At 40.1% G+C, this 27,412-nt stretch overlaps 4 protein-coding genes and 1 long non-coding RNA gene across 17 annotated transcripts in view; 3 read left to right on the forward strand and 2 right to left on the reverse strand.

Moving 5' to 3' along the window:
- neb (nebulin) overlaps positions 1–683 on the forward strand; it is a 70,637-nt gene extending 69,954 nt beyond the window's left edge. For all 6 annotated transcript variants that reach the window (XM_086050779.1, XM_086050771.1, XM_086050773.1 and 3 more), the window contains one exon: positions 36–683. In XM_086050779.1, the coding sequence (XP_085906905.1) occupies positions 36–209 (174 nt within the window). In that variant the 3' untranslated portion in view covers positions 210–683. The remainder of the gene's footprint in view (positions 1–35) is intronic.
- A 669-nt stretch (positions 684–1,352) lies between these two features.
- On the forward strand, positions 1,353–16,304 carry LOC147136751 (uncharacterized). 4 transcript variants are annotated; one of them, XR_015089576.1, is made up of 7 exons: positions 1,353–1,510; positions 3,463–3,569; positions 3,680–3,858; positions 12,152–12,432; positions 12,521–13,691; positions 13,783–13,929; positions 15,256–16,304. It is a non-coding gene; the product is annotated as an uncharacterized LOC147136751 (long non-coding RNA). The 4 variants fall into 4 exon arrangements; XR_015089574.1 differs by having other exon boundaries at positions 12,521–13,929; XR_015089577.1 differs by having other exon boundaries at positions 12,521–13,898.
- On the reverse strand, positions 2,111–15,839 carry tbc1d8 (TBC1 domain family member 8). The gene is made up of 20 exons (XM_086051807.1): positions 15,283–15,839; positions 12,687–12,797; positions 12,472–12,590; positions 12,139–12,367; positions 10,974–11,214; positions 9,985–10,192; positions 9,665–9,862; positions 8,596–8,745; positions 7,773–7,923; positions 7,203–7,417; positions 6,862–6,979; positions 6,255–6,540; positions 5,867–6,005; positions 5,437–5,535; positions 5,295–5,363; positions 4,828–5,092; positions 3,853–3,918; positions 3,677–3,775; positions 3,486–3,604; positions 2,111–2,698 (listed from the first exon to the last, which is right to left on the reverse strand). Exons 1-20 carry the CDS (start codon positions 15,407–15,409, stop codon positions 2,360–2,362), a joined length of 3,348 nt encoding a protein of 1,115 aa, XP_085907933.1. The 5' UTR covers positions 15,410–15,839; the 3' UTR covers positions 2,111–2,359.
- An 804-nt stretch (positions 16,305–17,108) lies between the features above and the next one.
- On the forward strand, positions 17,109–20,802 carry pdcl3 (phosducin-like 3). Its single transcript, XM_086052528.1, has 6 exons — positions 17,109–17,276; positions 17,503–17,623; positions 18,387–18,477; positions 18,735–18,878; positions 19,729–19,937; positions 20,514–20,802. The coding sequence occupies exons 1-6, from the start codon at positions 17,271–17,273 to the stop codon at positions 20,657–20,659; spliced, it is 717 nt and encodes a 238-aa protein (XP_085908654.1). The 5' UTR covers positions 17,109–17,270; the 3' UTR covers positions 20,660–20,802.
- Positions 20,803–21,653: 851 nt separating this feature from the next.
- Positions 21,654–25,980, reverse strand: nms (neuromedin S). Of its 5 annotated transcripts, none has more exons than XM_086052530.1 (8): positions 25,317–25,980; positions 24,886–24,948; positions 23,136–23,182; positions 22,978–23,022; positions 22,877–22,903; positions 22,040–22,093; positions 21,883–21,957; positions 21,654–21,810 (listed from the first exon to the last, which is right to left on the reverse strand). In XM_086052530.1, the coding sequence occupies exons 1-8, from the start codon at positions 25,378–25,380 to the stop codon at positions 21,802–21,804; spliced, it is 384 nt and encodes a 127-aa protein (XP_085908656.1). In that variant the 5' UTR covers positions 25,381–25,980; the 3' UTR covers positions 21,654–21,801. The 5 variants fall into 5 exon arrangements, with proteins under 5 accessions (XP_085908656.1, XP_085908655.1, XP_085908658.1 ...); XM_086052529.1 differs by having other exon boundaries at positions 22,877–22,906; XM_086052532.1 differs by having other exon boundaries at positions 22,877–22,906; positions 25,517–25,566.
- Positions 25,981–27,412: the final 1,432 nt, after the last annotated feature.

The raw sequence follows: 27,412 nt of genomic DNA on the forward strand, positions 1-27,412 counted from the left end.
CCAAATACGGTCCTAACACGGTGACCCGGTTGCAGAAAACGGTGCGCGCCATGTACGATTACCTGGCGGCTGACAGCGACGAGGTTTCCTTCAAGGACGGCGACGTCATCGTGAACGTGCAGTCCATCGACGAGGGCTGGATGTACGGAACCGTGCAGCGCACTGGCAAGACTGGCATGCTGCCCGCCAATTACGTGGAGGCCGCTTAAACGTCAACAAGCATGCGGGAAAAATGTGTGCCGAGCGTTTGTGGAGTTTGTCGCCTGTTTGTTAGTTTGTGTCGCCTGTGAAGCCCAAAATCCGATCGGACTCTTTTCGAGATTGACCTCGCTTTACTCCCCCGTACATCCTGACCCATTACTGTGTATAAATCAAAAACAAACAAAAAAAAAATATATATATATTCTCGTCAGTGTTGTATGGAGTGAGTGAACCAATCGGCTAAGACTTACTATACGTTTAATGATGTACACCCTCCACGATCACACTCTTTGAGTCGTAAGAGAAAAATCTCCATCGTTTCCCTCCTTGAACTGAACTCTGACCACTAACTAGCCCACTAACTAGTACACTAGTAGTACTGGTAGAACACTACGAGTACAAGTACTAGTCCAGTGTGTTTTTGTTTTTGATGGCAAGGTGTAACCTTCACCAGTAGCTAATAAAGCCAAGTTCCTGCAGTACTCGGCCTGTCTTGTTTCCTTTTCATTTGGGAGAAATTCGATACAGTTTTTTTTTCCTAGATAAATGGTTATATTGTGAGAATGAAGTCAGACCGCTGTTGTCTTCTGCGATACCACGGAGCTGCCTTTATCAACTGACAGCACAACACTTCACGTGTGCTACCTGCATTAACATCGCACGGGCATAGTCTGCCCTCTAGTGGTTCAACACATGTAATACCATGGATTATGCCACAGGACATTTCACTGACTGACAGAAACGTGCCCAGCCTGTCTTGTGTGTGTAATGCGGGAGAAAGTACGTATTGGGCGTAGGAAAAAGGTGGAGGGTCATTTTGTTTTCTTAACTGTTAACATTTAGCACATAAGTATCTCATTGCATGCCAAGTTGGACCTTGTCTGAGGCATCTCTTCATTGTAAAAATCGCTGCCAGCACAGATTTACACTGAAACGACCCGGAAGTGGAACTCTTTCGTTTCCTCCTAAAATAAATATTTAGCAATAATTGTATTATTGGGAAATAACACAATAAAAACGGAAACCCTATTGCGTTATAACGCAATCTTAAATTTTCTCGTGATGTTTCCTGGCGGGCTCAGGTGTCCTGCCTGTCGTGACTAACTACCAATGCTTAGTGTACTTGCGTACGCATGCTCACTACGCATTAATGAGGTTGAATTTCAATTTAGGGTTCGGTTGAGGGGTAGGCTGTCTAATCAGCCTCACCTGTAGGTTTCACAGGAGTAGACGTTTGTTTTGGCAGCTAAATGCCGGCATAGGTTAAACAGTTGTAAACAATTCAATCCACTCACGATACTCCCAGCCGGTAAGTGGAGCTAATAAGCTTTAAATAATTTTTATGAGTGCGTGGACGGTTTTTTTTTGGGTGGTGGTGCGGGAGGGGGAAACATAAGCGCTTTTAAAGGACGAGGACGGACGGGGTCTGAGGACAATTATTTCATGAATAAGGACGGCGGACAATGACAGAAGGGTACCCAGGTCGCGGACAGAGGATGGACCGGCAGAAAAAAACAAAACGGTAAAGTGCCCATGTGTTTATTATCCGCAATTGCTTATGGCAAGTGTCAATTCTCGCTGAGCAAGTCAAAAGGAAGTTCAACAATAAAAACAGACAGTGCTGCAGCCTGGACTGACATAGTGTTTGGCTCATCTCATTAATAATCGCTAGTAAATACTTTACACTCTTGAGTGTTACTTGTACTTCAGTCCAGTTACTTCTAATCCCACCACTAGCTAATTCCATAATGCTCCAATTCTCCAAACAAGATATCACGGTTTACTGTATGAAACGATTTGTCAAGATGAATAACAACCACCCACCCCACTATAATCAAACGACAATTCAATTTGAAGGTATTTCTGGGCATTTTGTTTGGTTAAAAAAAAAAAGTTTAAAATGAGAGACTTGTCTGCATTATAAATTTTATTTATAAAGACGAATCCAGTGTTTTGCTTTCATGATAAAGTTTTTTTTGCACATTTTGGCTCTAGATTGAAAAAAGTTGAGAAGGTGTATGCAAGGTCAGTACATCACACACTAAAGTGAGAAAATATTTGTGTAGAAAAACATCTTAATCGAGTCACAGTGAAATTAGAAGGCGTGTCCGGTTAGTGGCGCATAGTCTACTAGGACGGACAGGTAGGACAGGCGTCCTTAGCGATGGGCGTGCTGCAGGGCGAGCAGCGGCGCCCTCTGCTGGTACTGCTTCTCCTTGGCGGCGGCGATGCGGCTCGTCAGATCGCACGCTTTCTCCAGAAAGTTGACCAGCATCTGCTCCGTCAGCAAAGACGCCAGGATCTGGGCCAGGCTGATGGTCCACTCGCCGTCGGACGCTCCCACTGGGTCCCGGTCCGGTCCCGCTGGCCTGGTAGTAGCCTCGCCGATCTGCAGGACGAGGCTGGTAACCTTGGCGATGGCCTGGAAGAGCTCGTTCTCCTCGGGGTCGCCGTGGAACAGGCTGCACAGTGTCTTGCAAAACTGGATGAACTCGCGCTGACAAGAGAATGTTGACATGAAATTCAAATCACGGTGATTCTAGTATGATGTTGGCTTTAGTGTGAGTTTTCTAGTCAAATTATCATAATTTCCAGATTTTTTTTATGTGCACCTGAATATAACATAAACCCACAAAATTTAAAAAAGAAAAAAAATTCACATATATAGGCCCTACTTGTTTTTCAGGCGCAGGCATCCACACTGTAACATGGGAAATATATGTTTTTAACCTTTTAATTACTGTAATTATATACTTTAAATAAACACACAAATTTAATACAATTTAAAAAATAAATAGCACTTAAATAAAACATAATTAAAATGTATAAAAGTAAAATAATAAAGTAGTGTTTGTGCTTTGATGTCGCCTGTTTTTATTTTTGTTTTTTCCACATGAAACATGATTTTTATAGAAGATTCTATGAGACAACGGCTGCTGTATTTCACGACATTAACTCAAAAATGAAATAATACAGTATGGAATACGCTTGAAAAGACAGATACAGCCACATCAAAATGATATCTTATATAGTGAATACCAATATCATAACTTGCATAATATTAGCACTTGTTTCAAACAAAAATATGGGATGTCTAAAACCAGAACCAATTCGGGGAAAAAATTTCATTTTCGGATTCAGCAACGTCAAAATGCCCTAAAATCGTTAACTTACATGGCACCCAAATGCACCTTGACTAGTGTAATTAGACCGTTAGATTGTTTTATATAAGTCATAGTTACATCCTTTGCTTCTATACAGAATAATGAAATATTCAAGTGTACCTGCTTCATGAGGGGGAGCGGCCGGTCGACATCCTTCTCCTTGGCCACGACTAAATCCCGCAGCATCTGCTTCAGTTGCTCCTGGTAGTCCTTCACCTCCTCTTTCCCATCAGCCCTTTCTTCAGCAGCCAAAACAAAAGCAACTCGTAAGCAAGTGGAAAATCAAGCCCACGTCTCCATCTTGGTCCCACCAGAGGCCACGCCCACGCAGAGAGGTCTGCCGGTCGACACCGAAGGAATCTTCATCTCCGACGACGAAGAAGATGCGCGCTCATCGCTGTCCGTCAGAGCTGCGGAAGGCGAAAAGCAACGACATCAGAAAGATGACGAATTTCATCGCTCTGGTCAAAATGCGAGGAAGACTCACCGGGAGGTAAGTGAAGACGGTAGAGTAGCTTCACCTTGTCACTCAGCTCACCGCAGTACAAAGTGTCTGATGCAACAAAGAGGGAAAAGGAATTTGTTTTAAGTATCAAAATCGTTTTTTTCCCCAGAATTTTTTTTCTTGAGAAAAATGTTGCTTTTTTTTTTCCAAGTCAAAGTTGTATTTTGCTGAGGAAAAAAGTGCAATTTTGAGAAAAACTGTCAGAAAAGTACAAGAAAATGACATTAAGATGAAAGATAGTAAAGTCAAAACACACAATAATGTTTTTATTCTAAACTTTATTTATGTGCGTATATTATCAATGCGAGAAAAAAGAGAAAACATTTCAGGAGACTGTAGTCAATTTTTGTCGACAAAAACAAAATCTTTATGTATTGTTTTCAAGAATAAAGTTGTATTTTTTTTAATAGGTTTTCAAAAATTAAGTGAAAAAACTCCATATTACCAGAATGAAGGAAACTATTTTAAAGAAAATATTTTTTTTAGACAACAGGACTTTAAGAAAAAAAATCTGGAACAATTTGAAAAGAGAGAAATGTTCATTTTCTTGATGTGATTTTTTTCCTAGAAAAAAAAAAAAATCAAAATAAAGTTGAAGGAAAATAAATATTTTTTTTAAATATTAGGACAAAAAGGAATTCATTAGCGGTCAAATTTTTCAAGTCAGACTTACTTACAACTTAGTCAATATTTTTTTAAGGAAAAATGTGTTTTTTGTAGAATTTTTATTTTTGTGGGAAAAGTTTAAAATGTTTTAATTTTCATTAAAAAGGGTAAATTATGAAATAAAACATAATCAGGAGAGTTTTCAGTCAAATTCCTAATGTAGCTTCCGCAGTAAATAACGGCATTTCAAAGATGATTCATGAGAACAGTTTGGAAGTCAACCAGCATCATCGAACGGATTGTTAGAAATAAACACTTAAGCAAACAAGTCGTCGGTCACATTCAACCCACCGAGCCAGAGGGCAAAGTCCCTGAAGGAGAGCAGATTTTGTCTGTCCGAGTCCAACAGGATGAAGGTGCGTTGGGCCAGAGTGTCTGCGTGGCGCTGGCAGCCGCCTGCTGGCCAAGGGGCCAGCAGGCCGTACAAGCTCTTGAACTGCGGCAGGTCCAGTCGGTACTGGCGCTCCAAGTAGGAGGCGCCGCGCCGCCACGACGCCGCCTCCGCCGCAGCCACCGCGCTGATGTCGCCCCAATACAGGCTGATGAAATGTTCCGTCTGGATGGAAATAATTGACCACCTTATATCGGCAGATAAATTGTTTAAAAAAACGATACCGATTAAAGCTTGTAATATTAAGAGCATAACGCTGCATTTTTTCCAAGGTAACAGTAAAAGTTCAATGATAAGAATAGTCCTTCAAAAAAAAAAAAAAAGTTTGTTTTTTGTGGTAATTTTCAATAAGTGCCAAAGACTTTACCTTGAAGAGGTCATAAATGTCAGCGAGGTTTTCCGCAGAGATGGACACATCTGGCGTCACCACTCTTAACTATGAAAACACGCGGCCCATTAGCGTAGTCACTAGCATTAGCGTCAGCACGAGCATTAGCATCATTACTCACAGCGTTTTCTTTGGTTGTGTCCTCGTGCGCCTGCAAGACTTGGATTCTGTGTCGACAGCGAAGCCTCTCGATCTTCCTCACCGTCAGGTCTCCGAACCTCTGACCAGGAAAACGCATAACTTTTATTTTGAGAAAAAAATTCAAATAAATCATGTCATTTTTAAATCGAATTATCATTGTAGTGAACGCTCCATTTTGGAAGCTAAAATATACAGCTATGTTTAGATGACAGCATCGTTAGCATGAAGGCTAACTGGTATGATGTCACTTTTAACAATTTCCAGAACCAAATCCAACAGATGCATAAAAGGCATTTGAATAATCTTGTTAATAATGTTTAGCCGACAGTTAATATAGCTAAGAATCACTTCCACAACATTTACAGTGTATCTTAGCTGACTTGGCCACTCGGTAGCTGCTAGTGACTCACTTCATAGGCATCGGTGATGAGCTGTGTTATGTTAGCATGGCTCACAGCAGGAGCATCCGCCATGTTGTTGCTGCCGTTTGGAGGGGGCTGAGACAACTCGCCAGGAGACAACTGGTCACTTCCAACATGCTCCAGAAAACTGCAACAGGGCCAATAGATGGCATTAATGTACCCATTTAATGCCAAGCTAATGACGCTAACACAAAAACATGCGATCTGCAATTGTTGTGTTAGTTGTGAGGTACGCCTTCCTGAAAACTAGACCATTGTCCCAGAGTTCTTGCATTCCCACCTCTATTACGACTCTGAAGCAGGCAAATTTGCGGATCGTTGTCATCATCCCTGTAGTTGAACTAACAAACAAGAAAGCATAAATCCTTCGATGTACCTAGCAAGGACCATAAGTGCCTGTCCATCGTCAACGCGGGCGCAGAGGCTGCCGGCGTTGGCCTCCAGCACAGCCAGTGCCAGCTGGAAAATGGCCTTGATGCCGTGGAAGAAGAACCAGTCCACCACGCACACGGCGCTGTGGAAGGGCAGCACGCTGACGAAGATGGTCAGGAACCAGGAAAGAGACACCGAAGACAACGTGGAAAGGTCCGGAAAATGGTCGGCCAGATCTGGGAGACGCTCGGCGATCAGCTGCTCAAACACCGACTGGTCCACCTGAGCACCTGTGTAGTAGAAAGGTGGGCCGGGAATGCAGTCATTTTCCAGTATTAAGGTTCACGCTTACTTTAGCATGTTAGCATTTTGGCAATTGAAAACTACAGGGTGATTCTTGACCACCATTTGTACTTGCGTCCTGTGATATGTTTTATAGCAAAGCAACTGTTAGCATGTTGGGATTTCATCATAAATAGTTCCCAAATACATCCAAAGATACGCAATCCTTAACGATCATATCAACTCTTTAGCCAAGATGTGAAATCATCACCAATCTTCAGGAGCAGTTTCCTAACTCTAACGCGAATGCTAATACCGAAGCCGCTCACCGATCACCCGCCTGTTGAAGTAGTCAGGAAGCATCCGCTCACAGATGGCCACCAGCAGCCAGAAAGCTTCTTCTTCTTTGGCGTACAGCAGCAGCACGGATGCCAGTATGTTCATCGACTAGCATCAGAAAGCTACGCGTTAGCACAACACATGCTGACAAGTTAGCATTCCAACAATGAACAGAAAAAGTATGCGCCATTCAATTCTCATTCGAAATAGCACCGAACTCCTCTGCAAGTTTTGCCATTCTGTTTCTGTGCCTTTTGTACTCGGGTTGGTCTATGTTAGGATGTTAGCGTTGGACTACTTTTAACATTAATAATAATCATGCCAGTCAAACCTGACAGTATCCGATCTTGGGGTTGCGGTGGGCATAGGCGGTGAGTACGCGGCGGAGCGCGGCAATGCCGGTGGGGTTCTGGAAAGCGGGATGGTCTGGTAAGGAGCGGTGGAGATCGCGCTCGATCTCATCGGTGGTCAGGCTGCTCTGACCCATGGACGTCTGCACCAGGCCAGCGTAGTAGCCCGGGTGCGAGTCCAGATCAGAGGAAGCGTCTGCGGGGTAAAAAAAAAAAAAAAAAAAAAGCGTTGGTATGTTAGCATTAGAAATAGTAGACAACTGCAGGGCAAGATGTGAAATCCTCACCCTTCTACTTTTCCACCTTTTGTACTTAGGTTGCTATCTTGTGTCAGTTTGTCACAAACCGTTAGCATGTGTTTGCATACCAACTGTTAGCATGTCAGCATTTGCTCCATCTTCTTATAAATAGCATGCGACTACGGGGCTAAGATGTGACATCAATCGGCCCGTGCACTTCCTAGGTGCTACGCTAGCATAACAACTGTTAGCATCTAATCATGTAGTTGCCAGCCATTTTCATGTAAAAGCTGGGTTGTTTGTGCTTCTCACCTGAAAGCGTCATCCACAGCTCACCCCGTAGTGACTCGGGTATCCCCATAGCAATCAGTCGCTGGACCTTGTCTGTGCGAAACATGTGAACGCCACGGCCAAACTCGGCGAAGTGATCCTCCCACATCTTCTCTTTCAGCGCCTCCATATTCTGAACCAGCCAATGGTATCAAACCACAATATTTTGCCAACGTAACCAATAGTATTAAGATACACCGATTGTATGATCATAATTATTATTTTTTTTTAAACATCTGCAATGCATCACGATAGATTCATATCCGTTAGCAGTGGGAATCGCAATATTTTGCTATATCTACTGTATCGTGATACATAGATTATTCCAATTGCTGTATCGAAGGAAAGTCAAAAAGATAACCACAATCAATAACTGTGATAAGCTATTTTGCGATATGTACTGTATCATGATAACTGATGTATCGGATGAATTAAACAGGGAAGATAATGTGAGAGTGACGAAAACGATTATCAAAATGGTTTACCAACTATACCAGTACACGATACGACGATTGACAGCTGTATCGCAATACATTGCGCATGTTGTAGTAACTCACGATATTTTGCCAACAATCTCAATAGTATCAGAATACAGCGAGTGCGCTGTAAATTTTTACACAAGAGATAACGATAATGGGATCATAACTCATGACGCTGTATTTTACGATATCAACTGCATCACGATACAGCACAGTCAACAATAATCGCAAAATTCGGTAGCAAAATAAAAGCTCTCGGATATCGGACATGTACTACGATGGCGATATTTTCCACTTGTGTATCGAAAACAGCTGCTTTAGCGTACCTTGTTTTTGTTACTTCCCGGGGTGTTGTGATGAAAGGCTGTCATGAGAGCTTCACTATTGACTGTGTTCCGAAGCACCTGCTCCTCCATCTCTTCTTCATCCGAGCAGGCCGTGTCGTAGTAGAAGGTGTAGTAAGGATTAGTGCAGCTCTGATGGGAAAAACAACAACAAAAACCAAACGTGAGCGTTCCTGTTCCAGACACACTAGCGAAGACCATAGATGGGCAAAGTTCTTTCTGGCCCAACGAGTATTTACATGATTAAGACTCACTGAAATATTTCTTGCTTTAATTGAGTTGTTTTTCCCTCAAATTGGCTGATTCAAATGTATTCTATTATATTCTTGTATTCATTTTGTTTGATAATTGGTAATCGACTGGAATCACATAAATTGTAAATACAGTTTAAAAATGAGAATGTTTATTCAAATAAGCTTATTTTTAAGTCTATTCAATTCATTAATTGCTCTAATTTGATAATTGTTTAATTCATGGCTAGAAATAATGCAATTTTTGAAATAGTACAATTTTGCATATAGATTTGTTTTTTTGTGTTTTACAAAGTAGATAGTTAATCAATTGTTGACATAATTTAATATTTTGAAAAAACAACAATAATTAGATAATTACAATAAATGACTTAAATATTTTACGTCTTTATTTCATGAAATAATGGGTAATCATTTGTATTAATGTAACATTTAAAAAAACCAAGAATGACTATTTGATTATTAAAACGAACTTGCACATATTTTATGCTGACATTAATTTTATGAATTTAATTTAACTATCAGTTAATTGATTTATCGCAAATACTATTCTAAGAAATATGAGAAATAAAAATGAGCAAGAACAACCGTTGCGCAGCCACTTAACACTTTCTTAATTTCATTCTAAAAAGTGAATTATACTTTAGTTATGCATCGTGACATTCGTGATTTATTATTAAACTTTCATTTATAGCACACAACTTTATTCGCATTTCAATGTCTGATTGACTTGAATTTCACATAAACAATACATCTCCACATGCACTCATGTGATTAAAATAATTGCCGAGTTCACGTACCGCGCTCCTCTTGGCGAGCCGGCTGCTGCGAAAGGCCGACTGCTTGAGGTGCAGCGAGCGCAGCCGGCAGTCCAGACTCTCCACCAGGTCGTCGCGCTCCTGCAGCTCGATGAGCTGGAAGGCCTTCTTGGAGCGCACGCTCACGATCACCGGGTTGGGGAGCGAGCACGTGCTCTCCGCCTTCTCCACGGACACCACCTGGGAGCAGGTCAGCGCTTTAGCGCGTCTCGCTTGAAACCGTTAGCACATCAACTGCTATCACCTTCGCATTTGAGCAACTCCTATTCCACATAGCTCGACGGGCGAGATGGAATTCTCACCTCCGAGAGGGGTACGAGGAGGGCGCACTGTCCCTCCTCTCGGCTCGAGAAGCCCAAGTAGTTGTCGGTGGTGTAAAGCGTTCCGGCCGTGTGGCAGCGGGCGTGCGGCGTCCACACGGCGCACGACGCCACCTCGTGGAGCCTCTCGCCGCGAGGGAGGCGGAACAGAGACAGAACGTACTCTCGCAGCGCCTGCTCCTCCAGAACCCTCAACAGAAAATCACATTTTGGTAGACGTGTTCAAATGTGGCGGAGCAGACACAGGAAGTCGGCCATTTTAGTTTATTAAAGCGGGAAGTCAACCCAAACAGATTTTTTTTTCAAGAATAGCTTCTATGCAGGCCCACTAGTTGAAACACGGCATTCTGATTAATATCGCGTTTGTGGAATGGGAGTTAATCCACTCGTTTTTAGCCATCTCAGGGGGCGGCCATTTTGTCACTTCGGTCGACTGAAAATGACATCACAACTGCTCACAAGGACCAATCACGGCTCAGATTCAGAAAACAGGTCAGCCGCGATTGGTCGTTACCTGAGCCCTGATTAGTTGTGATGTCATTTTCAGTCGACAGAAGTGACAAAATGGCCGCCCCCGGAGATGGCTAAAAACAAGTGGATTAACTCTTATTCATAAAAATATGTTTGGGTTGACATCCTCTTGAAGGCTTAACTTGGTCATTTCCAAACTTCTTTTTTTTTTTTTTTTTTAAATTGAACCCCCCCTATCCCAGTTTCATAGCCCTCAAAGCTTTGAAACATGCAATTTGGTAGGCATGTCTACCATAAGATGACCCACAAAAATGCCTCAGGGAGCCATGCCTGAAAAGATACACAGTCATTTTTGTTTATTTTTGATCGACCATTTCAGGGTTGTTTTGTCATTTTATGTGATCCTTGAAAGACAAGATACCCCAAGATTTGTTTTGGTCTGACTACGAGCAAATTTGAAGCACGTCCACTGCGCGGATGGGCAAAAGCAAATGTCTGACCTTTTGGTGATGCGAGCCGGCTGCTGCAGCACTCGGTCCAGCTCCAGACCTTCGCTGTCCAGCAGCCGGCGCAGGGCGATGTCGGCCAACTGGCCCACCACCCCGAAAGCCTCATCCAGGTTGAGGAACATGGAGAAGTCCCGCTGCCGCTGCCTGGTGCTCACCCGGATGGCCTCGGTCATGAAGCCGCCGGAGACCCGCTCCAGCCGAATCACCTCCGCCCACGGAATCACAAACTTGACTGGGAAAAGAAAAGAGGCCAGAGGAGCAAGGCTTAAAAGAGCCCAAATGCACGGATGGGTCAGGTTTTTTCGGGGGGGGGGGCAAAGTTTATTTTTATTAACACATAACAATACATTCGCATTTAAAATGTCGATTATTTTAACTATACTGAAATGAAATCAATATTGAATGTAAAAAAATCTGATGCTTGTAAAATATCGTTGTTGTCCTGTGAAAAGCACTTTTGTCCAATTTTTGAAAAAAAAAATCATTTTGACGATAATGCGATGCCTGTGAACCGGAAACACCATTCATGTAAAAATAAGAAAATTGAAAAAAATGGGCATACTTTATTATTAATGTAATTACAATTATAAGTAAAACAGTTCAATATTTGTTACAATGGGTCAAATGTGTTTATATAAAATAACTCACTCATCATTAAAGCTGTTTGTAATTAAATTACAATTAATCAACCAATTACTTGGTAAATGATTAAAAGTGGTTAAAACGGGCCGAATGTTGAATGCCAATTTTTTAATACCAATTAAAAATGGTAATGTTAAAATGCTATTTATAATTAAAAGTACAATTAACCGATTAGTCAATAAAATATATTTTTTTAATGTATTGAATGTGTGAAATAAAATGATTATTTACAATAAATGTATTTACAATTAAGCAATTACTTCATAGAATAAAACAGGTCGAAAGTAGTCACAATTTGTTGAATGTGTTAAAGTTAAATACCAGTAGTACAAAATATTTTATTTTACTAATTGCAATAAATCAATCAACCAATTATTTAAAATATTCAAATTGGTCCCCAAAAATTGTCCATGTAAAATCGATGTTATTTATCGCACTTGACTAACTACTTTAAAGAAAGAATCATGCAAATCAAACTGGTTTCCTTCTCTACAACAATTCAAATAAGACGCACCTTCCTTCCCCAGCAGGAATGAGTAGAAGGCCAAGTGGTTGATGCTGAGGTAGACGAGGCCCTGGCGCGGCACCCGCCCCTTCCACGTGCAGCACGAGTAGAAGGTGACCAGCTTCTCCCACGACGGCAGCCCGAAGTGCCGCTCGAACTTCAGCAGAGCCTCGCGGAACTTCTCCGGGTCGTCCTCCTGGGCAGCCTGCCGACCGCGGGACTCCTCTGCGATCAGGCCCTGACACGCGCACACGTGCGGATTTACTGTAGTTGTATGACACATGTATGACGCAGGTGACCGAGGTGGTGGACTTTCTTTCTTTCACGCTCGTCGTCTCCCACCTTGACTTTTCCTCTGACGAAGCTGGCCACATCCTCTTTGTTCTCAAAGACTGACAGCGAGTGCAGCAGGTTGTGCGCCAGCCAATCCCAGTGCTTGTTCACTTCCTCCATGGCGGCTCCTGAAGGGACAGCGAGAAAAAAGGTCAGGCGCACGCGCGCACTCTCAAATACACGCGCTCGCTTAGGCACGCACGCACGCACGGCGTGGACTTAACCGCTAGCGATGATCCAACTAATCTGCGAGCCTGGGATCTGGAGGAGGATTCGGAAGGGCGTCACCCTGGCGTTGGAGTCCAGCACCGTGTCTAGCGCCCCCACCAGGAGGCCTGCCCGCACACACAGCGCAACACCTTTGACCTTGCAAGGTCACCATGACGACACCATGCTGTTCACACTAATAAAAAGGTTCAAATGTGACTTCAAACACTACTGTTATTTACATTACTGCTATGTATACGAAGGGTAGTTTTTTTGTTTTTGTTTTTCCCTTTTTTTGTTGTGGTTAACTTCCTCATGCTTGACCGGAGACTTTTTTTAGGCTTGTTTTTTTTCCCCGCTCTCACACACACAAAAATATGCTTTTTATCTCGCCGTTTTAGCCTCTAGAATCGTTTTTTTTTTGTTTTTTTTTAACCAATTTGAGCTGTTTGAAGGTGTGACACTGTATCTTAGCAACGCGCACAAAGGCCTCCGAGGGAAGGGGAACATTCCGGAATGTTTCCCTTCCCTAGCCACCCATCAAGTGTGAACGTAAACAACCAAGGAAATGTTCTGTGTGCTGCCACTTCGCAAAATGTGTCTGAGAGTGAGCCCTTCTGAATTGTGATGTCAAAATTGGGCTAATTTACATAATCTGGCCCCCACACCGCGTCGCTCCGTCAATGACTTGACAGCTAGGCTGGATGAAGCTCCGCCGTTTTCAAGCCATGTTTTGCGTCATTTTTATTAGGGATGTGGGAGCACTGATATCAAGTATCATACTGGGCCGATAGAGACATTACAAGATATTGCATACAGCAAAAAAAAATCAATAAAATCTGACATCTGTAGTTGGCACTATACTGCAACGGTTTGACACAATGGCGAATCATCATCTGCATCAGAAAGAAATGTTTTTGTTCACAATTATTTGTCATTGTGTTCAATGTAATTTTAGGTGATATCGGCACTACTGTATCGTATCAGTGAGTACTCGGCCTGGTATCGGTCTGAAAAAAATGGTATCGAACATCCCTAATTTCAGCATTCAAGTGTAAAAAGTAAAAAAAAAATGGAAAAGTGACTTTTTGTTTTCAAATATTTGGGTTTCAGGATGACTAGCACAAATCAACTAATCCCATCCCCGCACCAAGTTTCTCCATCCACATCTTGGAAGATGGAGGCTTGGATGAAGCGCCAGCAGTTACAAGCGATGGCTGGATTACACGGTGAGAAAGACTATCGTGTCAAAGTCAAAAGGTAAGCAGAGCTGTAGTGTTAGCGCCGATTCGTGTTAGCTCGTGGATTTATTTAAGATTTAAATGTTGATTGAAGTCGTCATGGTAACGGAAGCCATATGCCGGCAGTAGAGTGGCGCAGTTCAGATTGGTTCAAATAACGTCACAGGTATGCCATAAAATCACCTGGGGGGGAAATGTAAAATATGTCTCCTTTAATACATAATATGAACATAATTTAAAAAGTGCAATATGGTGCCATTGCCAGCCATGACCTTTAAGTTCCTCCTGGTGCTCCTCTTTTTTCTTTTTTTTTTTTTTTGTTAAAGCACACCATTGTAGTGTCAGAAGAGGAGGCTTGTTGTCACATAGGAAGTGAATGAAGCTCACGTGCTGCCCAATGTGACCTTTTCACAACTGTCAAGTCCACTTTCTCTTTTCTCATCTGATGTAGCAAAAAGTGGACCAAAAAATGTGCTGTTGAGGCTGGGAAAGAAGAAATCAATCACATTCTCGCCTGATAGCCAGATTATTTTGTGTCTCTTTTTTGACACATGGGCCATTTTATAGATTGTCTCATGTTTGACATCTGGGCTGTTTTTTAGATTGTGTCTCATTTTTGATGCAAGGCCTGTTTTGTTGCTTCTGTTTCATTACTGTCTCATTGTCTGTCTTATAACTTGTCTCATTTTTGACACAAGGGCTGGTTGTTTTTTAGATGTGGACGGTCCTAATGTGGTTGTTCATGTAGTAAAGTTGCTTATTCATGTGTTATTTTGTATTATTTAAGCAACAACTTTATATATATATTTTTTTTTTGTCACGTGGTGATAGCAAACTGCAACTTTTACCTAGCATTTGTTTGCCTAACTTTTAATCACATACTGTGCCTTTAACGTACGGTGTTCCACAGGGTTCAATTTAGGGGCCCCTGGTATTTTCATTGTATTTGCTGCCCCTGGGCCCCGTCTTAAGAAAACCTGGTATTTCCTTCAGCTGCAGTACTTTGTATGTAGCAATGGTTGTTTAAAATTGAGTTCAACTCAGGGCACGCAAAAACAAAATAACAACGTGCAAGTGGTTAATTATTGTCCTAAAAGAGACATTAAATCCACAGTCAGGCAATAATTACCAAAAGCACGGCTGAAATTTGACTCATTGATCACTCATGCGACAAATTTGCAGCTTCTTAAAGGATCTTGGATATTACTTGAAGCATTCAAATTGGATTAAAAATCCACTTCTTGTTTTGTTTGGGCGATTTTCAAGTGCCGGATTTTGTTTTCAAGAGTGTGTCGACCCACCCATTCCCCACCGTCACACACTCACGCCCTCCATGCCCAACCAGGTGCACCGTATCTCGGGTTCTACCGACCGCTGATCTTCCCGGCGGGCTCCCCGCGGCCTCTCCTCCTCTGCAGCAGGAAGAAGTCGTTGCTCCGCTCGGTGATCCACAGCTTCAACGCCTTCTTCAGCGCCACTTCCTCCGGGTTCAGCCACATTTCTCAGCAGGGTGGGACCACCGGAGGGGGGGACTGCGAAGTCCACCCCGCCGATCTACAGCGGCGAGTAGGCGGCTGACTTCATTGTATGCCACCCGGGGTTCGAACTTCGAACACTGTTTGACGTCAGACTCGCTCAAGTCGAGACTCAACAGCTGGACAGTGGACACGCCGATCCAAGATTGTCTCTTCTGCTCAAGCGCGAGATGTGTCACTCCGTTGTTCTCATCAAAAAGCGCCGTCATGTGAATTAATGAGATAGTTGACATAGTTTCAACATCTTTGCGTTTATTGCACTTACAGTTTTACTCAACGTCAATGTCAGGGATTGATTATCGATAAGAGTAGCTTCTCGAAAGGGGATTAAGGTGAGCGCTTGTGCTTGTACTTTCCCTACTTCCCAATTTATGCCGCTCTCACTTCCGCAAAGGGATACTTGCTCTTCTCCGATTGGATCTTCGCGTGTCACATGCTCAGATGCTCACCGTGCCTGGCAACCACGCAAATGCTGTAAAAGATTCACTTCTTCCGCTTTGTAAAAGTTTTTCTCTTCCTGGCCTTTTTTCACATTAATACAATCAAAAAACACGTCATCCATTCTACAAAAAGTCAATTTACAAGAAAGAATGGAAGCTAGAACAACAGCATTTTGAGGTCTTATTGAACAAATGCACTAAAACCACCGTTATTACAACAAAATATATACAAAATAAAAGTAATAACAAAAATAATAAAAAAGGTCTAGTCAGAAAAAAACAAATCTACATCTTGGCTCGCTTTGTTTTGATCTTCCTCAATGTCCTTCCGAGATTCTCAATTTCCTTCTAATAAACCAGAAATAGTGGTCGACATTTTGTTAACCTACTCCTATGAATAAATTGTTTTGCCATTATTATCAAAATGTTAAGCATGATTTCTTTCCCCTTTCCTGTTGTATTGTACCGTCCCATATTTAATGTCCTTAAATTCCAGTGTGGGTGAATTATGGTTACAAAAGAGTGTAAATTCAGAACAAAGAAATTTTGAATTACCAGGGAATATAACACATTAAAAACAACAAAAATTGGGAAATAAAAGGTTACTTTTTATTCATACAACTTAAATTTCACACATGCAGTTAAAATCTTTTCGGCCTTTTTGTTCTGGCAGGCATTATCGATTGTAAGTATCATAAAAAGTCCCTATAAAATACTGAAAAAGTGTTTTTTGATTCCCCAATTTACATTTATAGGTGTAAAAGTTTGTTATATATATATGTTGTTTTTTTTAAGTCCTTATTAAAAGTATTTAGACAAATGCTTTTATAGTTAGGTGGTCATTTTATTTATTAAAACATACAGTTTTATTTTCGAACATTAATATTTGTTGATACTAGAGTCGTCAGTAATTCAGCGAAACACAACACTTTGTTGCAATATTATTATTGTTTTCATTTTGCGATGTATATAACATGAATGAACTATCTATAGCATGAAGTGTCTAGCACCTGTTCAATGACGTTTTCGCCAGCCACAAATGGAATGCCAGGCTGCCATTCCTTATATGGACGTATTTAGGCTGAAGCGGAAATGAGTGCCCTTTTATTATTGTCCCTTGGAATTAATTTTATTTTACCACAAATTGGAACGCTTAGTTCAACTTTGTAATTAATAGTAAACATTTAGAAAATTTTTTTTTCTATGAAACACGTATTACTTTCATTTTTCTAAGAAAATTCATCGTGTGATAAAGAAATATGTAATTTCATGCAGCAAACAGCGTGTTTTGTTTCTGACCGAGCTTTTTTTTTCCTCGCTCTTTTCGTTTCCGGTCTTGCCAAGAGGAGTGGTGTGACTCTTTAGCCAAACTTCAGTGTCACAAAATGCAGGTTAGAAATATTCAGTTTACTTTTTTAAGTCGTTGTCGTAAAACGTCTTTGAACGTGTGAACTAACAGTTGTTGTCGTCCAGAGTTTTTTTTTATCAAAGTTAGCGCAGCGTGTAGATTCAACTGTGTTGTCTGTGTTTCCTTGTATACAAGTTGATGGAAATGTAGCTTTTGGTGGGCGTCATTTGCCGTTTAGTGGTGAAAATGTCGGATGGTTCTTCTCACAGGACCCCAACGAGGACACTGAGTGGAATGATATTCTGAGGAAGAAAGGGATTCTTCCACCGAAAGAAGTACCAAAAGATGAGGAAGAGGAGGAAGAATTGGCTCTGCAGCAGCAGTCTGTCGGTAAGAATATGATTTTTATTTTTATTTTTCCTTAAATCGTTTATCGGCTGATTTAAGATGAGGAAATACTCGTGTGGTGTATGATTTAAAGCCGCACCATTTGTATTAGCCTTTAGGGGGCGACAGATTACAAGTATCAACGGCATCAGAAAACCGAAATAAAGCAATATTAATTATTCCATCAAGTATCTTTTTTATGTTGCGATTTTTTTTTTTGCAAGTGCCAAAAGTATTTTCTACGCAATTCCTGTTTTTTCTCCCAAGTATTCTTACTGAAAAATGTTAATTGTAACCCTAATTTATAAATTGTTCACATATATTTTTGAAATGTGTTTTAATTTACGTAGAGTGTTATTTGATTTAAATGTTTTATGAAGGATTCCCAAATTTATTTATCTAGTAATATGTAAACATAAATATGTTTATTTATAAAAACGTCTATTTTTTAGTAAAATGTATTGTTTCAAGTCACGTATTTTACTAATTGTTTCCAAATATTTTTCAAATAGGTGTTTGAATTTTCTCTTGAAGTGTTTTTAAATGGTTTCTTTTCAAGTATTTACATTTCATTTTGTTTAATTTCATTTTGTTAATATTGGTGCTGATCCAATACTTGGCGGAGGTCTGTCCAAATTTAAATGGTCATGCAAGTGTAAAAATCAGTCATCCATTTTGAAATCGAGCAGACCTAGTAGGTTTTTATAAGCTTTGAGTGCCATTGTTGGTTCTATGATTATCACCATACGTCTTCTGGTGTGCACAGTGAAAACGTATGAGAACATGACGCTGGAGGAGCTGGAGGAGAACGAAGACGAGTTTGAAGAGGATGACGAAGCGGCCATTGAGATGTACAGGTGAGCCCACTAGACGCCGCGATTAGCATCCCAAACTCTTCTGTATTATTTTGAGGCAACACGTCGCATTTCAATGTCAACCTTCCAAGCTGGACACACCAGAAGAATGTAAACTAAAGTATCATGACCTTTTTGATTCTTTACACTCTGTTTAAATATGTTATTAGATGATTACAGCCATGGTGGTTGTAAATAAAGAAACAAGATTTCACTCTACACGTCCGTTTGTGCGTGCGTGCGTGCGTGCGGGCATTTAGACAAAAGCGTCTAGCAGAGTGGAAATCGTCACAGATGAAGAACATATTTGGGGAATTGATGGAGATCTCCGGTCAGGATTACGTCAAAGAGGTCAACCAGGCGGGAGAAGGCATTTGGGTGGTGCTTCACCTCTACAAGCAGGGGTAAGTCAAAATAGAAACCACATTTTGGAACTATTTTTAAAATATAAAAATCAAATACCATCGTTCAATTATGTTAATCAAATCAAGTTCTTGCTTAAAAAAAATCTTACTTTGAAACTGTTTGAAAAATAGTTTATGTGAAATGTTTTAGTATTTAAAAATGTAAGTATTTAAAACAAAACTCCCAAGTTTTGAAAATATTTTTATACAAATATTTTTAAGGTGTTTGCTTTGTCGCTGCATTTAGTAAACGGTTAAATAAAAACTAGGGCCCAACCGATAATGCTTTTTATTTTTTAGGCCAATGTCAATTCCGACATTTGGGAGAATAAAATTCTGATAACCGATCAATCAACCGATTGATTAAAAAGCTATAAAAGATATATATATATATATATATATATATATATATATATATATATATATATATATATATAAAATGAATAAAATAACTTATTTTAACAGGCATAACAATTGGCTGTTTTTCAATACGTTATCCTTTCGTATTAGTTTAACTTTACATCAGAGAGAAAAATCGACCCATTTTTATTTTAGTTTATGTTTTGGTATTTTTTGTTGGTGGGGGGCGGTGTTTGAATGTCATTCTCATTGTGTTTTTTTGTTATGTGTAGTCTGATTTTTGCTGATTTTAGAAGAGCTAATAACACTGTCGGGCCCTATAGAAAACAAAACCCTCACATGGTAAGAGCTTGTTAGCCAGTAAGAATGATGAAGGAAGTGCTTTGAAGAAAACTGGGGGAGAATAGGAATGTCCCGTGTAGAGTAATACTGTAGTGTAGATTAATACTAATCCAAATGGAAGTTAAAATGAAGTTGTTTGTTTGGCCAGCATCCCCCTGTGCACCCTGATCAACCAGCACCTAAGCGCACTGGCCCGCAAGTTCCCTCAGACCAAGTTCCTCAAGTCCATCTCCACCACCTGTATCGCCAACTACCCCGACAAAAACCTGCCCACCGTTTTCGTCTACTGCCAGGGCAGCATGAAGGCGCAGTTCATTGGGCCGCTCGTCTTCGGCGGCATGAACCTCACACTAGAAGGTCAGCACGTGGGCACACCGTTTTTTTTTTTTAATGCAATTTGAGTATTTTTCCACTTTGTTTTTCAACAATTTTTTTGATACTTTTGTTTTTAACAACTTTTTTGATTTTGATTTTTAATCTATTTTCTGTGGTCTTGGTAAAAATATTTTTACTTGGATTATTATTTTATCATCAGTATTGATGAAAGATGTATTCGTGTTTTTCGATGTTGGTTTTAGATTTTTTTTTAGTTTATTTCATTTCAAATTCTGAGATTTTTATTTTTTGTATTATTATTTTTCAATATTCTCTTCATGTTAAAAAAAATTGAAACTGTTTCAAACAGTTACTTGATTCATTTTCCTCCACAAGTAAAAGGTATTTGTAAAACATTTTAGAATTTTTTTTAAAAAATTAAATCGTACTAGTTTGTTTTTTTGTGTTGAGCTGTCCAGCAGAGGGCGACATTTACAATCGTGTTTTCCATCCCAAGTTGCCATTTGTGCCTGAGTCTAAATTTAAAAGGTTATATTGCACCAAGACCAGGTTGTGGCGTTTAGATCATAGCGTCACTTGCTATGTGTTTGCTTTCAGAGCTGGAGTGGAGGCTGTCCGAGTCTGGCGCCGTCAAGACAGATCTGGAGGAGAACCCCCGCAAGGAGATCCACGATCAGATGATGTCATCCATCAGGTGCTCGCTCCCCACGCGCAACCACAGCGACGACTCAGATGAAGATTAAGACCTCCGCCCCATCCTTTTTTTTTTTTTTTTTAAATCAACGCATTTCATTACCTTATTTAAATAACCTGCCAAAATCTCTTCCGGTCGGACTAACGACCATGTGCACAGTCAAATCTACATTAAACAACTCATTTCTATCTACACCTTTCTTTTTACTTACATTCACTCAAAAGAAACATTTTTAAGTGGCATTTTTAGTGTCCAAAAAATCAGATGTTTTAAAAACATCTTTTGGAAATAGTTCTACAAAAACAACCACATATTTAAAAAAAAAATCTTTTAAAAAAAAAAAAACCTCATAGGTAGGTTGTGAAAAGCATACCAGAAAAGTCAAGTTTTCAAAATCGTGTAAAATAATTGAAATGAATACCCTCAAAAATCAAGTATATTTAAAATCTGTAGTCTTCAAATATTAAATTTAAAACATATTTAAGACAAGTATTTTCAAAATGCTTTGTAGAAGCATTTGTTTGAAAAAAGCACAAGATAATATAAATATATACAATATAAATATGTATATGTATATATATATATATATATATGTATGTATATATATATATATATGTATATATATATATATATATATATATATATGTATATATATGTGTATATGTATTTTTTTTTTTTTTTTTTGCTGGTTCAAAAATATTGTTCAATTATTTAAATCCATTTACAAATGTTTTCAAATAAAAATGTTCAAGTGTTTCTAAAAATATATTTCAAGTATTTAGGAAAATGTACTGTATACTATTTTTGTTCAAGTAATTTTAAAACACTGTGTTCCAAGAATGCTCACTCCAGGCAGTGAAAATTCTCCATCCGCTTGAGTGTGGGGGGAAAAAAACACTTTGACAGGTTGTTAAACTTGTCGTCATGGAGACCTCCAATTTGAACTGGCCAAAACTCTACCAGGGAAACAATCGTGCGCACAATGAATCATGCATGCAAACCTTTTCGGTGAAATAAAAGCCAAGGCCAGTCATGGTGCGAGTATTTAATGTACAACACGTGGATAACACGTCGCAGTCACGTCCACAAGCATCAAGCGCGTCGTCATACCGCCCGGAACATGCGGAGGTGACCCCTCACGTTTTTTTGTTTGGTTTTTTTTTTGGTTTTGTTTTGTCGTGGCGACCAATCTCAAATATTCTGCGTAACGAGAAAGCCAGAGGGGAAATGTTAGCCAGTAACGTTAAGTGCCAAGTGGACATTTTGTCTTACCAGAAGCACCAGCGTCTTCTTCCTCCGCTGAGACAGTTTGGGTGAAAGTCGCATCAGAGGGTGAACAGAGTCGGACTGCGGGATAAAACGTGACCAATTGCGATGGGTACTCTCAATAATCACAAATTTCTATCCAGGACCAGTCCGGTCTGCTCACCATGTTCTCCTCCGGGTCAGCTGAGGTCCTCGCTTTTGAATAATGAAACAGGAACTGGGGATGAGAAAACGTGATTTTTAAAAATGCAACCCCCAAAGCCAGTTACTCTCAGCAACATGAATTTTGGTAGACATGTCCATCATGAGAAGAACCTCCAAAAAAAGTCTCATGAAGCCATGCCCCAAAAGACACAAGAGTAGTTGCTTTCAAGCAACCTTTTTAGGTGATTTTTATCATTTCCATGGGTCCTTCAAATCTAACCCCCAAAGCCACTTGGAGTCAGCAAAATGAATTTTTCGCTGTCAGTTGTTTTCAGGGGTCCTTCGTTTTCATTTTAAATTCTTTTATTTATTTATTTATTCATTTATTATTTATATATATTTTTTAATTCAGCCCCAGAAGCCAGCTGGACTGAGCAGCATGAATTTTGGTAGTTGTCTATCAAAAGTGTAGACCCTCCAAAAAAGAGAGTAGACCCTCAAAAAAAGTCTGTAAAAATATAGGATGGCCATTTTAGGATTGTTTTGCTCATTTCCCGGTGTCATTCCATTTTTTTTTTTTTTCTGGGGGAGGGGGCGTTTCAGCCCCTGAGGCTAGTATCGCTTAGCAACAGGACGTTTGGTAGGTGTGTCTATCATGACTAGGCCCACAAAAAAAGTCTCAAGAAACCATGCACCAATTTGCTTGGCATGGGTAAAATCCTCAAAAAAGTCTGAACCCAGGTTCAAGATGGCGAACGGAAATTATTTCGGTTTGTAATGGCCAATTTAGTGTCACTTTGGCCATTTCCAGGTACCGGTAAGTAACCAAAGAGGATGTAAAAATGCAAGAACTTACCCTTTTGAAAATATTCTGGACTTGCTGCTGCTGTGAAGAAATTTAATTTCTATTATTTTGTAGGTTTCTGTCTGAACACACGTTGCATTAAAGTAGCAAACCTTGTCATCGCTCCATGAGGGTTGAGCGGGTTCATCTCCCCGAACCTGCAGTCAAACCACCAACACACAAGTCAACTTCATGTCAGTACTTCAGTTAAAGAAAAGGAGAAGAAGGTGAGAAATAAGTCAATGTAATGGCAATATTGTCCAATCATCACCGTTCTGAAGAGAAGTCCATCTTCCAATCTCTGGAAATAGCTTGCGTCTGAATGAAAAGCACATGATGTTTTGATAGTTTATTAAAAGAACACATTTGAAATAAAACGCCCCCAAAATTCAATATTGTTGACACACTGGATGATTTTGAATTTGTATCATTTTATCAAATTGACCGCTATCACTTTACAGGCTAAATTGTCTTAAAATAAATGCCCAAAAATAACCTATCCATAACTTTTATTTTAGTAATTGTATTCACATTTAAGGAAATAAATTCAAATATGTAATGGTTAACAAAGCACAATTAAAAAATGAAAGACTGGCATTCAAGCTATAATTTTTAAATGATAAAATAAAAAAGTAACCTTTTATTTGTTTATTTACGAACAAATACTCCCCCACAAAAACAAAACAACTACGGTAAATATGATATCCAATTTCAACCCATATACGGTATTTCATTTTTTTTCCATCTGTAAAACCTTTAACAATAAAAATGCTAAGATTCAAGCACTTTTTATTTTCAAATTAAATGAAAACATTTTGGTCTTTTGAGTTGAAAACTAAAGATAACTTAAACATAAAAATACAACTGTGGTTATTATAGAGCTGTATATTGTTAAAAATGAATAAAAAAAAAATTAAATACTCATCAAAAAGTCTTATTCATCAAGCAATAATAGACTTCATTTTATTTTCTTAGTACAAAATGAAAGACAACTTTGAGCAGATAGCCCTCCCCCCCAAAAAAAATCACACTTTGAGGACTTACCTGTGGATCGCCAACATCCGCAGCAGAACAAACAAAAAAGTGCAATTTGTCTCACATATGGAACATTCATTTCTCTAACGTAAAAGTCCTTTTTTTTTTTTTTTGCCTTCCCTTTGCTTTGATTTTCCAAAGTTCTCCGTCTGATTGGTGCGCTCCCCTCTGGGTTCTCTCGCTGTGTGGTGGTGGTGTGTGCGTGCGGTTACTCCTCTTCCCTTTAGAGGCTCGACGATCTTCCCACTATGATGACCAGATCACTGGACACGCCCCTTTCTGGGAAATTAAGCTGATCGGCTGACGATATTTGATCGGGATGAACGTCACAAATAGGTAAAAAGTGCACGTGTCACCCATCGCAATAACACAAATCGTAATGAATGCCACCGGACACCGCCCAGATATTTATGATAAAACAATAACTGCCGGGTTTGGTGTCGATTGGACGCAGTGTTGCCGGATGCTAAGATTTTCTAAAACTCTGCGGGGAGTTTTGTGTTTCCGGCAAATCATCAAACTTTGCTGCCCACCTCCGGCCGCGTTCAATGACCAAAACTAAAATGTTTCGGAATGTCAGCAGCCTGACTCGGAAACAAGGTTCAAATTTGGTAGCCATTAGTCAAAAACTCTAGTATGACATCCTGTTTCTTTTCATGCATGGCTTCTTGAGACTTTATATTGGGTTTGCTTATAATAAACACGTTTATTGATTTTTCAAATCGCTAAAAGAGACTGGCTCCAGGGGCACATTTTTTCAAAAGTTCCAAGTACCCCTGGAAATGACTACAATGGTGGCTTCCAAGCAAAATGGTGGACTTCCTGTGTCTTTACAAGTATGTCTTCTCGAGTATTTTTTTCCCCCGAATCTACTCATGGTAGACATGGCCACCCAATTTCTTGTTGCTAGGTGAAACTTACTTTGGGGGCAGAATTTTTAAAAATTTTGAAAAGATTGTTGCTTTAAAACAAGATGGCAGACTTACTGTGTCTCCTCCAGCATGACTTCTTGAGACTTTTTGGGGGGGGTCTACTCGTGATGGACATCCCTATCAAATTTCATGTTGCAAACGGAAAATGGTTTCAGCGGATGAATTTTCAAAAGTTCCCAGGGACACCTGCGAATAACTCAAGTGGCCGCTTCAAAGCGAAATGACAGACTCCATAAGCCTTTTCATGTTTGCCTTCCCGAGATTATTCTGGGTCTGTTCATGATAGACATGCCTAACAAATTGTATGTGGCTATGATAAACAATCTTAAGGATTGACTTTGAAAAGAAATGGGCCAAAGTCTACAAAAACAACACCTTCAAGCCAAAATGGCTGACAACCTGCGCATGCTGCATTTGGTGTTGATTAGACCCACTGGTGCTCGCTCGATGCTCTTATTTTCTAACACTGAATGACCTTGCACAACCTTGGCAATTACAAACAAGGTCCAACTTCCCCATCCGGCGGAAAGGTCGCACGTTTGTCGTCATTGTCGGGATAAATGTAATTAAATGCTTTAATGCCAGCGTTCCATCTGGCTAAATACACCTTTGTCTTCACTATGCCAAACATACACACAGACACCTCCGTTCGCTCTCTCTCGCCTTATATACTTTGTAAGCCTACCCATGTGTCAAAAATGAGTCACACAAAAAACAGTTCTGATGTCAAAAATGAGAGACAAGCAATAAGGTGGCCCATGTGTCAATAATGAGGCAAACTATAACAGTCCATGTGGAAAAACCCAATTAGTGAAGCAGAGGGAGGAGATGCATCGCATGTATCCCATGTTTGTGCGTTTAAGTGTGTCATTAACTTTTTCACAGCGTGTTCTTATTGGAGGTGCCAATCAATAGCGCTGTGTGTTCAGCGCGTAAAAATGTAACCACGGACATGCCTATACAACCTCACATTTAGCCTTCTTCGTATATTGATACGCTGCCCCTTCAACGCTTTGTCACTGTGCAAATTTTAGATTCAGGGTGGCGCCCCCTAGTGAATCAAATGTTAAATTCCAAAGCAATAGCAAGCGCTAACTTTTCATACATCACTGCCATTAATGGCGACGTGTTTTGTTAATGTTTCTCAAACATGGCATTGATGACCGCAAATCACGACGGGGAAAAAAAATCCAGATCGATGGCCGTGTTTTTTTTTTTTTTTTTTGCTTTGTTTAATAGCAGTCCCCAGGTGCGATCACGTGACGGAAAGGCGGCCAAGTGCGCTGACTTATGGTCTTAATAAGCCAGAGGGCATCGACGTGTGGCTAACGTCGAAGCTTGATGGATCGCCGACCCTGAGAGCTTTGCTACAACATGACGACAACAAAGCTGCGATAAAGTTCCTCGCAACGCCTTTTTTTTTTTTTTTTTACTGTGAATCATCTACAAAGTAAAAATGAGCGATAGCCTCACACAATTTGAATGCCTTATTGCTCGTGTCTCATCTTTGACACACGGGCTGTCCGATTGCTTGTGTCTCATTTGTGCTCGTCTTGTTTTCGACACATGGGCTGTCTTGTCGCTTATGTCTCATTGTCACATGAACTGTCTTATTGCTCATGTCTGATTTTTGACACAAGGTCTTTTTGTTTATGTCTCATTTTTGACACATGGGCTTTCTTATTGCTTATCTCACTTTTTTATTTTTATTATTTGTTTTATTTTTTAAACGTCATTGGTGTCAACTTCTTGCTCCAAATGAAAGTGTACATATGTTCATACACTGCCGGTTTACTATACAGTATATGAAGGCCAGGGTCAAAGCAAATTGCATTATGTTCTTCTCATAAGATTTTGATTCGATCACAAACACTTTTTTATTTATACACCAACAAACTTTTCTTATCACTAGACTAAATACTGCACATTCGTATTTGCGCACTCCCTAACGAAATACTTCGTTAGGCACATCGCCGAAGGCGCTCCATCAAAAATGCTGATTGAGAGGCACAAAATAAAGGGATCTGTAAAATCTGGGGATGTCTAAACGTTTTGCAAGGTGAAAATATCGGGACGGCTAAGATTTCGAGAGTTATCGCAAATTTTGTGACGCTTACAATTTGGAGAAGCGCACATTTTAGGGGGGGGTCATGTCCAAACTTGATGTTTCTTGTCATACGCTATCTGCTGTACACTGCACATTGCAGCATACTTGCAAGAATTACAGGGGAAGTCATGACCAAGTCACACACTAAGAGTTTTTTTTTTTTTTACGAATACGTCAAGCTGTTGTAAAGGTCCTGAGCGACACGCTGGCCAATTAATGCCACTTTTCCCCGAATTCGCTGGGAACAGGCGACCTCGCCGCACGACAGGTGGCGTGAATGGATGACATGGGCGATTGAATGGGTGGCAGTGAAGGCCTTTCACGTGCCTCAAAGGTCAAAAAGCACAACTCACTACTTGGTTTTGTGTGTATTATTGACCATTGCGGGACTTTGTTCATAGTCTTTTTTTTTAATGACCCAGACAGCAAAAATAACCCTTAACACTTGAGTAAAATTGTAATTGAATAAGGTTA

The sequence above is a fragment of the Filicampus tigris genome, chromosome 14, assembly GCF_054856515.1.
Source record: "Filicampus tigris isolate MCC_2025a chromosome 14, RoL_Ftig_1.0, whole genome shotgun sequence".
Lineage (NCBI taxonomy): Eukaryota > Metazoa > Chordata > Actinopteri > Syngnathiformes > Syngnathidae > Filicampus > Filicampus tigris.